At 41.9% G+C, this 16,836-nt stretch overlaps 2 protein-coding genes across 17 annotated transcripts in view; one reads left to right on the top strand and one right to left on the bottom strand.

The window, feature by feature from the left end:
• The window catches only part of LOC135547328 (POU domain, class 2, transcription factor 1-like), a 29,290-nt gene extending 20,812 nt beyond the window's left edge, over positions 1-8,478 (top strand). For all 16 annotated transcript variants that reach the window (XM_064976228.1, XM_064976234.1, XM_064976227.1 and 13 more), the window contains one exon: positions 177-8,478. In XM_064976228.1, coding sequence (XP_064832300.1) covers positions 177-451 — 275 coding nt within the window. In that variant the 3' untranslated portion in view covers positions 452-8,478. The remainder of the gene's footprint in view (positions 1-176) is intronic.
• Positions 8,378-15,672, bottom strand: LOC135547329 (T-cell surface glycoprotein CD3 zeta chain-like). Its single transcript, XM_064976237.1, has 7 exons — positions 15,091-15,672; positions 11,407-11,501; positions 11,162-11,206; positions 9,584-9,655; positions 9,449-9,484; positions 9,220-9,279; positions 8,378-8,888 (listed from the first exon to the last, which is right to left on the bottom strand). The coding sequence occupies exons 1-7, from the start codon at positions 15,140-15,142 to the stop codon at positions 8,790-8,792; spliced, it is 459 nt and encodes a 152-aa protein (XP_064832309.1). The 5' UTR covers positions 15,143-15,672; the 3' UTR covers positions 8,378-8,789.
• Between the last annotated feature and the right edge of the window lie 1,164 nt (positions 15,673-16,836).

Here is a 16,836-nt window from a genome sequence, read left to right on the forward strand (position 1 = left end):
GGTCTCGTCACTGACATCGTTGTGTCTGAGACGTAATCAGAACTCTTCACAGCTCCGGCAGCTAGCTAGCTACACTACCCATCCCCATTAATCCACAGTTACTGTAACTCTCCTCCAACTGACGATGGCTAAATGGCTAGCTAACCCCCTCTGTCCCTCCTTTCCTCCACCTGTAGCTCTGGCATCGGGTGGCACTCTCCCCATCACCTCGCTGGACGGGAGTGGTAACCTGCTGTTCGCTAACACCTCGGCCGGCAGCACCCCCAACCTGGTGCAGCCCCTCTTCCTGAACCCCCAGAACCTGTCCCTGCTCACCAGCAACCCCGTCAGCCTGGTGTCGGCCGGAGCCGCCGGGGGAGGGGCCCTGCAGGTCACAGCCAACCACCAGGTCACCACGGCGACCGTCCCAGTGCCCGCCTCCACCATCACCACTGCCTCCAAGGCCCAGTGAAGCTGAAGGCTCAAATTGCCTTGAATGACACCCTATGCTCTATTTAGTGCACTACTTTTGGTTAAATGTTGCGTACGATATGGATGGCTTTGGCCATAGTAAGACACTACATGGGGAATAGGGCTGTTGTTTAAGATTTGCCCATAGGCTATTTGCTCAATCCACTTCTTCATCCTCTTCCTCCTTGTCCTTCTGCCTGTCATCTATCATTATTTAATCCTTTTGCTGCCACCAAAAAGAAACCCTCTGTGAAGAGGGTTGGAATTTATATTTTACGTTTTTATTTCATTATTCATTCTCTCTTTTCCCTTGTACTCCAAAAACGATGTGCGACTCCCTGGATGTTTTTGTCGGTGTACGCAGCGGGTCACACAGGAGGACTGGGGCTGCCATTTTCTGAGGCAGGATCATCTTGAACTCTATGGTCTGTGCTCCTTGTGACCCCTGAGGGACCACCGAGCTTTCCCTCTTTCCTCTCTGTCACCTTTTTCAAAAGTATATATCTTCCTCTTCCCTGTTCAGAACATCTTCTGAAATACTTCTAACCAAAAATTTGATTTAACTTTTTTGACGTTTTTTCTTCTAACAAAAATGATTTACTACTAAAGTTCACAATCTACATCATCACTAAAAGGGGGGTTTGCGTGTTTCCCCGTCTATAGTTTGAATTTATTTTGTGTCGGTCTCTGTTGGACAGGCCTCAGCACAAATCATATCAAAGTTATATTTTAGAGGCGCTTAGTTTGTTTTCTCTTATTTTAGTGTGTGTGAGTGGACATTTTCAGAACTTTGTACGTCTAACATTAATTTAAGCTTTAACTCTGATATACAGTACCAGTCAAAAGTTTGGACACACCTTCTCATTCAACAGTTTTTCTTTATTATTACTATTTTCTACATTGTAGTAAAATAGTAAAGACATCAATACTATGAAATTACACATGGAAACATGTAGTAACCAAAAACGTGTTAAACAAATCAAAATACATTTTATATTTTAGGTTCTTCAAAGTAGCCACCCTTTGCCAGACTGCATCACATCCGGCCGTGATTGAGAGTCCCATAGGGCCACGCACAATTGGCCCAGCGTCGTCCGGGTTTGGCCGGGGTAGGCCGTCATTGTAAATAAGAATTTGTTCTTAACTGACTTGCCTAGTTAAATAAAGGTTAAATACTTTAAAAAAAAATCCTTGATGACAGCTTTGCACACTCTTGGCATTCTCTCAACCAGCTTCACCTGGAATGCTTTTCCAACCGTCTTGATGCTGAGTACTTGTTGGCTGCTTTTCCTTCACTCTGCGGTCTTACTCATCCCAAACCATCTCAATTGGGTTAAGGTCGGGTGACTGTGGGGGCCTGGTCATCTGATGCAGCACTCCATCACTCTCCTTCTTGGTCAAATAGCCCTAACACAGCTTGGACGTGTGTTTGGGGTCATTGTCCTGTTGAAAAACAAATGATAGTCCCACTAAGCGCAAACCAGATGGGATGGTATTATTGCTGCAGAATGCTGTGATAGCCATGCTTGTTAAGTGTGCTTTGAATTCTAAATAAATCACTGACTGTGTCACCAGCAAAGCACCCCCACGACATCACACCTCCTCCATGCTTCACGGTGGTAACCACCAATGCGGAGATCATCCGTTCACCTACTCTGCGTCTCGCAAAGACACGGTGGTTGGAAACCAAAATCTCAAATTTGGACTCATCTGACCAAATGACAGATTTCCACTGTTCTAATGTCCATTGCTCGTGTTTCTTGGCCCAAGCAAGTCTCTTCTTTGTATTGGTGTCCTTTAGTAGTGGTTTCTAATGCAGCAATTTGATTATGAAGGCCTGATTCACACAGTCTCCTCTGAACAGTTGATATTGAGATGTGTCTGTTACTTGAACTCTGTGAAGCATTTATTTGGGCTGCAATCTGAGGTGCAGTTAATTGCTGATTTCTGGGGCTGGTAACTGTAATGAACTTTTCCTCTGCAGTAGAGGTAACTCTGGGTCTTCCTTTGCTGTGGCGGTCCTCATGAGAGCCAGTTTCATCAAAGTGCTGTATGGTTTTTGCGACTGCACTTGATAAACTTTCAAAGTTCTTGAAATGTTCCGCATTGACTTACCTTCATGTCTTAAAGTAATGATGGGCTGTCGTTTCTCTTTGCTTATTTGAGCTGTTCTTGCCATAATATGGACTTGGTCTTTTACCAAATAGGTCTTTCCTCTGTATACCACCCCTACCTTGTCACAAAACAACTGATAAGAGTAAGAAATTCCACAAATTAACTTTTAACAAGGAACACCTGTTAATTGAAATGCATTCCAGGTGACTACCTCATGATGCTGGTTGAGAGAATGCCAAGAGTGGCAAAGCTGTCATCAAGGCAAAGGGTGGCTACTTTGAAGAATCTCAAATATAAAATATATTTTGATTTGTTTAACACTTTTTTTGGTTACTACATGATTCCCCATATGTTATTTCATAGTTTTGATGTCTTCACTATTATTCTACAACATAGAAAATAGTAGAAAATGAAGACAAACCCTGGAATGAGGAGGTGTGTCCACAAAGTTTTGACTGGTACTGTCTATCAATTTCTAATTGTGGTTATAAGGCTTTAAAACCGAATAATAATAAATGGCCGATATAACGGTTATTGTTGCTTTAAGGAGCGGGGTTGACCATGTGTTCTCTCTCCGGTCTTCTGTCTGGTAACACTGAGTTTGTTTATATAAAAAAATATATTTTGCCTGCCACTATTTTGTAAATCGTAGTCTAGGTGTGGACCGTAGACACTGATATGAAATGACTGAAATGATAACGCTTAGAGCTTTAACTATTTTGGGGGCAGGGGGTTAGCTGTATGATCCATGAAGTTCTATGCCTGAGTGTTCTCTGACTGCTATGTCGGTTGGTGTCTATGGTTTTCATGCCAACTGGATGGTGTTGGTGTGAGGTAGATGGGGTCGTTGTCTGTTTTTGCTCTGATAGATTTTTTAATGCCGCTTTATCTACTTGTGCACAGTATCTGTACCAAAAAAAACTGGATTTATGAACTGTAGTCTGCCTGTTTTAGAGAAGTTAAACATTCTGTCCCAACATTCTGTCCTTTATTTCTGCAGTCTTTTGACTGGCTTACTTCAAGTTGTACCAAAAATATTTGTTGCTGTGTATTGTCAGTGTAGCTTAGCCTAGTCCAATATTTGAGTACAAGCTCTCCCTCTAGACAACAGGAGATAAAAATGCAATATTTTGATGATCACTTTCCAAAGACAGACTTATTTTTTAATTTGACTAAGGCTCTCCCTGCTCAGCTTTAAAGTGGCAGCGCAAATATCCAAATAGAAAGGGATGGGAAGAAGGGAGATCAGGGGTATTGTCCCCCTGTATAAAGTTAATATATTTGAGTGGTGTTTAGGTTTGAATGGTAGTGGTTATATGATATCAGTGGGTGCTTGCCCTCAATAATCTTTCCTGTTTCTCTACGTTTCCCCCTATGATGATATGGCGGACTGTGTTGTGATCCTTTCTAGACTGGCGTATCTGCTTTGGCAGCAGTTTGGGCTGTAGTCAGGCATTCAGTAGTCGGGTAGGGGCTGTCCATTTAGGTTTTCTACCAATCTTTAGCCATGAAATAAAAAGCTTGAACCAAAGTTGTTTTCTCACTAGCTGCTGTGCCTGTGTGCTCGCGCAAGTTGCTGTTCACACGATCACTATCCTACACATTACTACTGACAAGTTTTCTTCTCTTATACCCACCTATTTGAATCCTTTTGGCATCCCCCACCTCTAACCCACTTCTAAGGAACAAGGACCTGCATGTTTTCTTCTACTAGCTTTCTAACCACATCCTGTTAGCAGCTCTCAGGTCACGTGGTTGAAGCCCTCTCTCCTTCCTCTCATCGCCCAACTAACTTTACTATGGGGGCTCATCCCCTGTCAGCACCAGTAAAGATGTTAGCCCTGTGCCGCCCTTATCGAGCTGCCCCTTTCGTAAACAACAACCACACACAACAATAGTGTTCTTCTATCGGCCCTAACGTAACCAGATTAATGACTGCCTAGTTTGAAAAAGCAGAGACATCTCTCTACGCTAATACATTTTTATGTGCTCCTTTTCTAATCGTGAATTACTTTGACGGAATACCTCAGCATCACTTAAACATTAGGTTCACTTTAAGAAATCTCACACCCGTAGAATATTGTAGAATGTACAAGTCAGTGGAGGCTGGTGGGGTGAGCTATAGGAGGATGGGTTCATTGTAATGTCTGGAATGGAATCAATGGAACAGTATCAAACATATAAATAATATGGAAACGGCGTGTTTGACTCCGGTCCATCGAAGCCATTCCAGCCATTACAATGAGGCCGTCCTCCTATAGCTCCTCCCACCAGCCTCCACTGGTACAAGTACTGAATGGCTTTGCCATTTAAAAATAAACAAAAGAGTAATCATTAACTAAAACTAGGACAAACTACTACTGCTATTTTTTAGTACTACTACTTATGGGGTATTTCCAGGTTTGAACAGGTTTGACATTATTTTGTGATCCTTGCCAAAGCAAAGCGAAAGCCTTTCTCTCTGCGGCTTGGTTGATGTCTCAATGCTGCTCACTTCACTGGTTTTCTGTCCTTGAGGTCATGGCAGGCCGAATGGGACTTGTAGTCCTATTTGTAGTGCTGTTTGTAGTCGTGAACCATTGGCCATCAGCAACATGGGAAGTTACTGAAATATTTATCTGAGGGACGACTAAAGGATTAGAGATAAATATATATATATACAACTTATGTAAGATATTCATATTTTATATTTGAACTAGTATGTTATCAAGACTGAATGTAATGTTTTGTCATGCTTATACAAAAAAAACTTACAAAAAAAACATTTTTATTAATGTCGAGACCAAAAACCTTGACCGCACCCCCTTGGTGCGTGATTTGCGGACACCTGTGCCCATTACATGTGTGGGTGTGGTCTCTTGAGTGAGAGAGGCTGTGGTGCTTCAATCGGACAGTCCCTGCTTGTGCAGTTGCTAGGGGAACAAACAGACTGATGCGCCTGATCTTAATCTTTCATTTTTTTGTCTGGTTGTTTGGTTTACTATGGATTTGATTTGATGTGCTGTTTTTAACAATCATTTGAATGTTTTTTTTTTAATTACTTATGCCTTTAATTGTTTTGTATAGCATGAGAGGGCAAGATCACTGTCTTTTTAGGTTTGACAAAAGATTAACATTGACATTTATGCCTTATTGTTATTTAGAAGACAAGCATTGTAGCATATTGTTGTTTGTGCGACAGTGTATGACAGTGTATGTATCTAGTGAGAGAGGCTACCTCCTCGCTAGCTTTTGTGTTTAGCTAGCTCACTCAGTGCATAGGTCTTTGCTGAAAATCTACAGTGTATTTTAGGCATAAATTTGGGAGAGTGCTGTTCTGTCGCGGTTATGTTGCTACCTATGATTTTAGGGGTGATACAGGTCGGAATACCTATAGAAAAGCTTTACTAATAACAACTCCAGCAGAGGTGTGTGTGCGTGTGTGTGTGTGCGCGCGTGTGCGTGCGTGCGTGCGTGTGTGTGTGTGTGTGTGAGTGTGTGATTGAGAGAAGGGAGTGCTGACTGCAGACCATGATGGTGCGTTTGTTTTCAGTTTACAGAGAGAGATGAGATTATGATAATATCATTCAATGGAAGAAGGGGATGATAATATTGAATAGGTGTTTCCTCTGAGTATAAGACTTGTGAAGTTGTGGATCTCTCTGGTTCATCTGATGCTCTAGAAGTGGATCTGTGTTGATGCATGTGGTCTACCCCCCTGTGTGGTGGGTGTAAAGGGAAAGTACAGAACGGCACCAGTAAGTCTGGGGTAACTAGCTGGGTTAAGGGAGCTGTTGTATACCTCATTTTTAACTCGAGACTAAGTGAAACCTGCTTTAATCTACTTTAGAAAAAAAAAAAAAAATGCAAAGCTGAATATTATAATAAACATAAACATCAAGGTCCTGTCAGAGAAGCCTACAGATGTCCGTTTTTAGCGTCCAGTGTCAATTGCAGCCACCGGGGGGAGACACGCACCAGTACCAGAATGTCTGCTTATTTTTTTATAATATTTTTTTTACAAGAGCATAACCATCAGTCTCCCTAAACACACTGGCCTCTCAGACCTCAACCTCCAATTGTCTCATAAGGCTGAAAGTATTATCCACATTTTTCTTTGGTTTTCCATTTGAAATATTTACCACTAGTATGTACTTGATTTACCCCTCCATTCTGTTTTCTATGATTTGACAATCCTGCCCTATTTTATTCTAATTTAGATTCTGAATGTAGATGTTGGTGTGTGTGTGTCTGTTCACCTGGTGGCACTCTGTCTCGCTGTGCTCTCTTTCTTTCCTGTGGGAACGTTAACCAAAGACTTCTAAAGTGATTGTATATGGACTACACCATCTCTCAACCCTCTCTGCCTCACTATCCCATGAGACACACATTCAGCACATTCAAACACACAGCTGTGCACACCTGTAAAGTCAATACACCTATATGGCAGAGCTGTGTGTGCACCGTGGACACAACTGGTACCTGTAGCAGTGCCTGTGGATGGGGATAGGTTGAGTGTGGAGGGGCAAAGTGGGCTTCTCTGATGGACAGGTCAATTAACCAATCCCGTGGTGGCTGGGTGATGTTTGTTAATACACACTGAGGGTTGATCCTGTGCACACTGTTTATGCTCAGGACTCACTGTCTGTCTGTCTGTCTGTCTGTCTGTCTGAAGAACTGTTGCTAGGACACACATGTTCAAAGACTGTCACGAAAATACACTGTTTCTGCCTCTTGGGTACAGTGTGTCTGTTTGGCTCCAAGTCAGTGCATTGTAGTTGCCAGGACACATTGTCTCTAGGATACACTTTCTCTGGTTCTAGGGTACTGTTTCTGTCTCTGTCTCATCACCATTTTCTTTCTTACATTCCCTCCCTCATTTCTTATTGTTTCTTGATTCTCTCTGATCAGCTTTGACACTATGCATCATGGTCCTTCACTCTGCATGGCCTGTGTCCGATTGGCTAAACTGTTTGGCCAATGGGGTCCCAGGGAAGCTTTTTTTGATGCTTTATTCCAAGTGGGGAGTTGTAGGATCTCACAAGCATTATCCCAATGCAAAAATATCCAAATATTTAATGTTTTACAAACGCAGATACCAAAGATAACTCTCTGTCCTGTCACTCGCTCTCTCTCCCTTCCTCTCACCCTGCAGCTTGTGTATTAAGAGACAACCCCAGCACTGGCTTTAGTTCTAGCCTCAGTAATTCCAAAGCATAGATGTATATTTTGGTATATTTCTGAGAAACCTAAATGAAAAACTTCTCGTTTGTTTGGTGTATCGCTCTTTTTCTGTCACAGCATGGAATTAATTGCAGAACTGTCTTACACTTGGTAGGTTAAAGATATAGTATTTTTGTATGTTTTGGGTGTGTCAAATTATGTGTGTGATCATATCAGTCAACACGGCCCAAGTGACCATGGTTTTAAAAAAAATATATAAAAAACAAAATAAGGTAAACCTGTACATATTACTTCTGTTTGTGGATTTTTGAGAAATGCATTCTGTAAAATAAGTTTGGGCTAAACTAAAGGAATGTGTCCACTGTATCGTCCCAGACTGTAGTCTTTCCTCTGAATAGTCTCCGTCTTGTCACTCTAGAACTCTGGGAGCCACGCTGTCGTTGTGACGCGCGGTTCCACCGTTCCAGTTTGGACTAGAACACTGCTCACTATGGACACATGCCTCAGATCCGACGAGGAAACGCTCCCCTCCAGACATGGCGGGTGGTGGCATATAGAACTGAAAGATTGTGGAGAACATTTTAAAGTATGTGAATCAGGACACATGGTAGATTTGATGCATTTGTCTGCTGTATTTTATTTGTTTATATATATATATATATATATATAAACAATATTTTACTGTAACTGTACAGTTCTCTTTAGTTGTAAACATCATTAAACCATTTTCCAAGTGTTTTAACATTGGAATGTGTACTGTGTCTTTTATTATGTTCAAAATATCAACATTACCACATACAGCCATAAAGGGCACAGAAAGCAGTCAATAAACTTAACAAATGACATGATAATACACATAGATAAGACATGCACACTTTTCTGCTGATTTGTAACATGCAATAACAGAGCAGGGAGTTGAGCTGAGGAGTAGAACACTGCTACAGCTCGAAAGCAGATAACCTATGCTGTTATCTTCAGAAAGCTGACTGGGGGATCAGTGCAGGAGAGATCTGCCAATGGAGTAAACAGCTGCCTCCGTGCCGAGGGCTGACAGGGTCAGATCAGTTTGGAGGTGGTGGCGGGGCGGAGGGCCGGGTCTGAGTCGGGGTGTTTGCACTGAGAGGCTGGGGGACCTTGGCTTTCTTGTCCTTCTTGCGAGTCTGTGAGAAGAGAGAACCCACAGGAAGAATGTGTAGGTTAATAGCCTTCAGGAGCTTTTCTACAGATTAAGTTGGACAACAACATTTCACTTGTGTTGCCCTAGTTTTGTCATGTAAGTTTGATAGCAGTTTTATGACACGCTGATGACTATCCACAGTATAGGGTATGGATGGCAGAGTAGAGATTTCATCTTTCCCATCTCTCAAATGTACATAACCTATAGATTTTCAATGTTCTATGTCACAATACCAGTAAATGCAGATATGTAGTTCACATGACTCAGCACAGGGGGCTGAGTCATGTGTTTTGTTCACTACATGTGACTCTTACCCTCCCCTTGGACTCGATCACCTGGTAGGCCTCACTCCCATCATCTTTTATCTGGAGAGCCTAGAAAACAAAACAAGTTTTATGGTATTGGTCAATTAATGAATAAAGCGCCCCTGGAATGGAAGTCTTGCAGAAGTGGATGAACCTGCATTTAGGATCACAGTGTTCTGCAACATCTCAGAATTGGAACACGGTTATAAGCCTGTGGTATATAAGGAGTAGTCCTTACCTGGTATGTGTCGCTACTAGCTTCCTGTCTGCGCTTCTAAGAGGGACAACCACAAACATGAACGCATTAAAAAGACTGCTCAGAATTATAACACGGCCTCTCTCACACTCTAGTCATAATAGCCCTCACACTCACCCGTCTAGTAGCTGCAGTCTGGTCAGTCCTTAGATCCTCATAGTCGTCATCAATAGTACCCGTCAGGAGTTCCTTTACAAAAACATACAGTACCAGTCAGACTTTGGACATACCGACTCGTTCAAGGGTTTAATTTATTTTTTCTATTTTCTACATTGCAGAATAATAGTGAAGACATCCAAACTATGATATAACACATATGGAATCATGTAGTAACCAAAAAAGTGTTAAAACAAATCAAAATATATTTTATATTTGAGATTCTTCAAAGTAGCCACCCTTTGCCTTGATGACAGCTTTGCACACTCTCATTTCAAGAACTTCGAAAGTTTCTCAAGTGCAGTCGCAAAAACCATCAAGCACGGATGAATCTGGCTCTCATGAGGACCGCTACAGGAAAGGAAGACCCAGAGTTACCTCTGCCGCAGAGGATAAGTTCATTAGAGGTACCAGCCTCAGAAATTGCAGGCCAAATAAATGCTTCACAGAGTTCAAGTAACAGACACATCAACTGTTCAGAGGAGACTGTGTGAATCAGGCCTTCATGGTCGAATTGCTGCATTAGAAACCACTACTAAAGGACACCAATAATAATAAGAGATTTGCTTGGGCCAAGAAACACGAGCAATGGACATTAGAATGGTGGAAATCTGTCCTTTGGTCTGATGAGTCCAAATTTGAGATTTTTGGCTCCAACCACCGTGTCTTTGTGAAACGCAGAGGAGGTGAATAGATGATCTCTGCATGTGTGGTTCCCACCGTGAAACATGGAGGTAGTGTGGGGGTGCTTTGCTGGTGACACTGTTAGTGATTTATTTAGAATTCACGGCACACTTAACCAGCATGGCTACAACAGCGATACGCCATCCCATCTGGTTTGTGCTTAGTGGACTATCATTTGTTTTTCAACAGGATAATGACCAAACACACCTCCAGGCTGTGCAAGGGCTATTTGACCAAGGTGGAGAGTGATGGAATGTTGCATCAGATGACCTGGCCTCCACAATCACCCGACCTCTACCCAATTGAGATAGTTTGGGATGAGTTGGGCCGCAGAGTGAAGGAAATCCAGTCAATAAGTGCTCAACATATGTGGGAACTCCTTCAAGACTGTTGGAAAGGCATTCCAGGTGAAGCTGGTTGAGAGAATACTACGGAGAGAGTTTGCAAAGCTGTCATCAAGGCAAAGTGTGGCTACTTTGAAGAATCTAAAATATAAACTATATTTAGATTTGTTTAACACGTTTTTGGTTACTACATGATTCCATGTGTTATTTCATAGTTTTGATGTCTTCACTATTATTCTACAAAGTAGAAACAGTAAAAATAAAGAAAAACCCTTGAATGAGAATTTGTGTCCAAACTTTTGACTGGTACTGTACATTCAGCATGTCAGTACCATGTCATGTCCATGATGCCACTACACACACACACACACACACACACACACACACACACACACACACACACACACACACACACACACACACACACACACACACACACACACACACACACACACACACACACACACACACACACACACACACACACACGGTATGGGACATTGTAGCTCACTGCATATGTGGAGTCCTCCACAGGTGCAGTTACAGACTTGCCCCACTGTAGACAGAGAGAAGAGGGGAGGAGCAGAAACAAGGAGTGGATAACACTGTTCTACATCCATTTCTATGTATTCAATTGAACGATAACACACCTCTGTAGCATGTGCACTAACTCATCCTCACTGTATACACTTAAATAACTAGTACCTCATCATTGGTAGACAATGGAAGGCATTGCCCACCTGTATTGTGACTCACCTTCACTTTGAAGAATAGAACGGTGGTGATGATGGAGTAGAGAATCAGGACTCCGTCCAGTATGTAGCAGATGACCGGTTCATTCAATGAAGCCTCTACAGGGCACACAGAAGATGAAGAGTCTTTAAAACACAGACACACACGAGCGCAGAGAAGGGGGAGGTATAATAATACAGTTGAAGTTGGAAGTTTACATACACCTCAGCCAAATACATTTAAACTCAGTTGTTCACAATTCCTGACATTTAATCCTCGTAAAAATTCCCTGTCTTAGGTCAGTTAGGATCACCACTTTATTTTAAGAATGTTAAATGTCAGAATAATAGTAGAGCGAATTATTTATTTCAGCTGTTATTCATTTCATCACATTCAAAGTGGGTCAGAAGTTAACATACACTCAATCAGTATTTGGTAGCATTGCCTTTAAATTGTTTAACTTGGGTCAAAGGTTTTAGGGTAGCCTTCCACAAGCTTCCCACAATAAGTTGCGTGAATTTTGGCCCATTCCTCCTGACAGAGCTGGTGTAACTGAGTCAGGTTTGTAGGCCTCCTTGCTCGCACACGCTTTTTCACTTCTGCCCACAAATTATCTATAGGATTGAGGTCAAGGCTTTGTGAAGGCCACTCCAATACCTTGACTTTGTTGTCCTTAAGCCATTTTGACAAAACTTTGGAAGTATGCTTGGGGTTATTGTCCATTTGGAAGTCCCATTTGTAACCAAGCTTTAACTTCCTGACTGATGTCTTGAGATGTTGCTTCAATATATCCACATAATTGTCCTCCCTCATGACGCCATCTATTTTGTGAAGTGCACCAGTCCCTCCTGCAGCAAAGCACCCCCACAACATGATGCTGCTGTTCTTCGGCTTGCAAGCATCCCCCTTTATCCTCCAAACATAACAATGGTCATTATGGCCAAACAGTTCTATTTTTGTTTCATCAGACCAGAGGACATTTCTCCAAAAAGTACGATCTTTGTCCCCATGTGCAGTTGCAAACCGTGTTCTGGATTTTTTATGGCGGTTTTGGAGCAGTGGCTTCTTTCTTGATGAGCGGCCTTTCAGGTTTTGTTGATATAGGACTGTGGATAGATACTTTTGTACCCGTTTCCTCCAGCATCTTCACAAGGTCCTTTGTTGTTGTTCTGAGATTGATTTGCATTTTTCGCACCAAAGTACGTTAATCTCTAAGAGACAGAACACATCTCCTTCCTGAGAGGTATGACGGCTGCGTAGTCCCATGGTGTTTATACTTGCATACTATTGTTTGTACAGATAAACGTGGCACCTTCAGGCGTTTGGAAATTGCTCCCAAGGATGAACCAGACTGATGGTCTACAATTTTTTGTCTGATGTCTTGGCTGATTTATTTAGATTTTCCCATGATGTCAAGCAAAGAGGCACTGAGTTCGAAGGTGGGCCTTGAAATACATCCACAGGTACACCTCCAATTGACTCAAATTGTGTCAATTAGCCTATAATAAGCTTTTAAAGCCATGACATAATTTTCTGGAATTTTCCAAGCTGTTTAAAGGCACAGTCAACTTAGTCTATGTAAACTTCTGACCCACTGGAATTGTGATACAATGAATTATACGTGAAATAATCTGTCTGCAAACAATTGTTGGAAAGATTACGTGTGTCATGCACAAAGTAGATGTCCTAATCGACTTGCCAAAACTATAGTTTGTTAACAAGAAATTTGTGGAGTGGTTGAAAAACGACTTTTAATGACTTCAACCTAAGTGTATGTAAACTTCCGACTATAAGCAAACCAGCCATTGTATTGAATAGATGGAATTAGATTATGATAGTACCGATGAATGAATGTGCCTATTTCATCAGGAATATCTGATGTGTATGAAATTTTGGGGTGAAATTTGCATTAAAAAACAGAATAATTGCCCATAATTCTGCACCGTTGGATAGTTGTTCTTCCAATTTTGATCATCATGATTTAGTGACGGCAAAGAAAATGTTTTGATCAACTGGAATTTTTTAACTTTCTGTTTGTGTGCTTGGACTCAAGATACAGTATAAGTATATGAGGTTGGGTTAATCTTTTGCAGGCAGTACTGTTCTTTTGATGGATGTATTTGCAATTTGCATGGTATAATATAGTTCTGATGAATGTATTTATGTTTTGAGAAGGCAACTACATTTTGAAAACATATTTACTGTTTTGCAAAATGCCACAGTGTTGTATGTCTTGTGGACCCTGTTTTTGAAAATCAACATTGTTACAAAAAAAATGGTTGTACTCGATTGAGAAAAACTGTAAAAAGGTGAATGGATACTTAACTGGAAAGGAGAATGGGGTATTACTGAGCACAGAGCTGTACCTATATTTACATAGGTGGAATTTGGAGACATTTTACTACAGTACACTAATGTAAGAGAAAGTCTGCATGTAATCGAAAATATAGATAACAGTCTCCCTGTCACTAAAAGGTGGGAGCTCTATATCTCTCTCAATCTTTCTGTGGTTTGCCTCCACACTATGTAGTTCAGTGGTTTCTAGAGAAGCTGTTGCTTGGGTAATTTCTTGCACTTATTAGTGTAAGAAAGGTGTGGGGGGAAAATGTATGAGACCATTTAGCGGGGGCCAGCTGGTGATCATCTACATTTCTACAAGATGTAGGATCTTAATCAGAGACAGTTTGCTACAGCAAGAAAATAATCCTGCAGCAACAGGAAATGTGAATTATTATGTGGGTTATAATAAATATACATTTTTTTAGGGGTTGATTCATTTTTCGTTAGGGCAAATCAAGTCTGTTTAATTCCCACTTTTTTAAAACTCAAATACACTACAAGTTTGATTTTCCTTCTTTGCAGGGAAATTCTTAGCAACAAAATAGTGATCAAATAAGATCCTACATATGTACAGGTGTACGCATGCAGACACACACACACACACACACACACACACACACACACACACACACCTAATTGAGGATATTGACCTGCACACGTGAATGTATGGTATGTTAGGATTACTGAATTGGAAAGATTCACTTTTTGGAGTTTTGATTTTGCATCAAGGACTTTATTTCAAATTCACTATTGAGTCACCCTCTTTATTCAGCAGCAACATTGTCTCAGAATAATCACTCTCTAGTTCAGTTATCAAACACCAACAGGTGCTACTCTTTCGCATATGTGTATGTCTGTGACTTTGCCATTCTGGTAATGCGGAAACGAACAAGGCCACGTCTAAGCTTTCATGTTCTTCGCAGACTCTAAAAATAGATGCGTAGAAAGGTAGCCACTCAATCACAAACATGAACAGATAGGTAGGGTACAGAGCACTACATCTCCTGGAACCTGCCTCTCTCCTGACCAGGGGGAGGACACTCTCCGTACTCAGGATTGAGCAACTCTGAGTGGGTAAGGAGGTGAAGGCGGTGAGGGTGGGAGAGGAACGCCATTGAAGGGCTTTGGACAGAGCATATACACAGTAGCACAGGAAACATACTATCTAGCCACACTAGAAAGCATTAAAGTCCATTTCTAACCAAACGAACAACTTTAATGTACCATTTTCCTAACCTTAGCCCTCACACATAAATTCAGAACCAACAGCTCATATACTTGCTGAACAGTTTTGATGGTATCGCCACTTCTGTGCAGTCGACCATGGCTATTTAGTGACTACCGTAATACATCTAGGTTGGCACTTACCTGCAGAAGAAAAAAACATCAGCATGACACCTGTCCTCCATGTAATGGTCATCCTCTTTTCTCTATTTCTCTGCAAGGACACGGGTGATGATCCCTCTCTTTTGGTACTGGGCTGAATGATGGGCGCTAGCTCTAGAGGGCTCTCTTCATTTTTTTTTCTCTCTCTCTCTCTCTCTCTCTCTGATCACAGGAAGTGGCTGCACTGACACCAATGTATTTGCTCCCCCTCTCTCTCCTACATTCTCTCCATCTATCTAAGGTTCTTATTTTTACCTCCCTAAGCATATATACTTGTCTTTTTCTGTCTTAGTTTTCTTGCTGTCTCTTCCTCTCTCTAACCTCCACTCTTTTTCTATTTTATGCCCTTATCCCTTTCTCTTAGCATTTGTTTTTCCATAGTGTAAGTTCAGCTCCTCAGTATCTCCATTTGTAACAGATTTCAGGCTTTATCAACAGACAGCCTATGAATGTAAAAATCAACTTCATTTCCTAAAGGTACTGTGTGCTTCCTCCGGCTGTCAAATAAAGCAATAATAAACAAGAGGGTAAGCATTACTGTGATTATTGGCACGACTGGATTGTTAAACCTGCAAGAGCCTAAATTCAGTTGCTGTTGTTACAGCCCACAGGGACACATCACAAAAACGTGCAATCTACCCCACCATGGCAAGGTGCCAGCTCCAGTACTGTACACAGCGAGCAAGGATATCAAATTATCATTTCAAAGCTATGGTACAGAATAACTTGATCTCTAATGGTGTACCATTGATATCAACAGGTGTTTTATTTTTGTGTGCTTATATAAACTCAGCAAAAAAAAGAAACGTCCCCTTTTCAGGACACTGTCTTTCAAAGATACTTCGTAAAAATCCAAATAACTTCACAGATCTTCATTGTAAAGGGTTTAAACACCGTTTCCCATGCTTGTTCAATGAACCATAAACAATTAATGAACATGCACCTGTGGAACGGTCGTTAAGATACTAACAGCTTACAGACGGTAGGTCAGTTAGGTCCTCACCAGACATCACCGGCAACAACGTTGCCTATGGGCACGAACCCGCCGGACCAGGCAGGACTGGCAATAAGTGCTCTTCACTGACGAGTTGCGGTTTTGTCTCACCAGGGGTGATGGTCGGATTCGCGTTTATCGTTGAAGGAATGAGTGTTACACCGAACCCTGTACTCTGGAGCGGGATCGATTTGGAGGTGAAGGGTCCGTCATGGTCTGGGGCGGTGTGTCACAGCATCATCGGACTGAGCTTGTTGTCATTGCAGGCAATCTCAACGCTGTGAGTTACAGGGAAGACATGCTCCTCCCTCATGTGGTACCCTTCCTGCTGGCTCATCTTGACATGACCCTCCAGCATGACAATGCCATCAGCCATACTGCTCGTTTTGTGCGTGAGTTCCTGCAAGACAGGAATGTCAGTGTTCTGCCATGGCCAGCAAAGAGCCCGGATCTAATAAAATTTGATTTGATTGATTTGATCTCAATCCCAATGAGCACATCTGGGACCTGCTGGATCGGAGGGTGAGAGCTAGGGCCATTCCCCCAGAAATGTCTGGGAACTTGCATGTGCCTTGGTGGAAGAGTGGGGTAACATCCCACAGCAAGAACTTGCAAATCTGGTGCAGTCCGTGAGGAGGAGATGCACTGCTGTACTTAATGCAGTTGGTGGCCACACCATTAACTTTTGATTTTGACCCCCCCCCTTTGTTCAGGGACACATTATTCCATTTCTG

Source organism: Oncorhynchus masou, chromosome 10 (genome assembly GCF_036934945.1).
Source record: "Oncorhynchus masou masou isolate Uvic2021 chromosome 10, UVic_Omas_1.1, whole genome shotgun sequence".
Taxonomy (NCBI): Eukaryota; Metazoa; Chordata; class Actinopteri; order Salmoniformes; family Salmonidae; genus Oncorhynchus; species Oncorhynchus masou.

Bases quoted from the DNA above. Each gene is read 5' to 3' on its own strand.
- LOC135547329 (XM_064976237.1), bottom strand. From the start codon at position 15,142: ATGACCATTACATGGAGGACAGGTGTCATGCTGATGTTTTTTTCTTCT. The intron at 9,656-11,161 runs GTGAGCTACAAT...GTTTTTGTAAAG, and splicing joins TGGAGGACTCCACATATGCA to GAACTCCTGACGGGTACTAT. The intron at 9,280-9,448 runs GTAAGGACTACT...TTTGTTTTCTAG, and splicing joins CTAGTAGCGACACATACCAG to GCTCTCCAGATAAAAGATGA.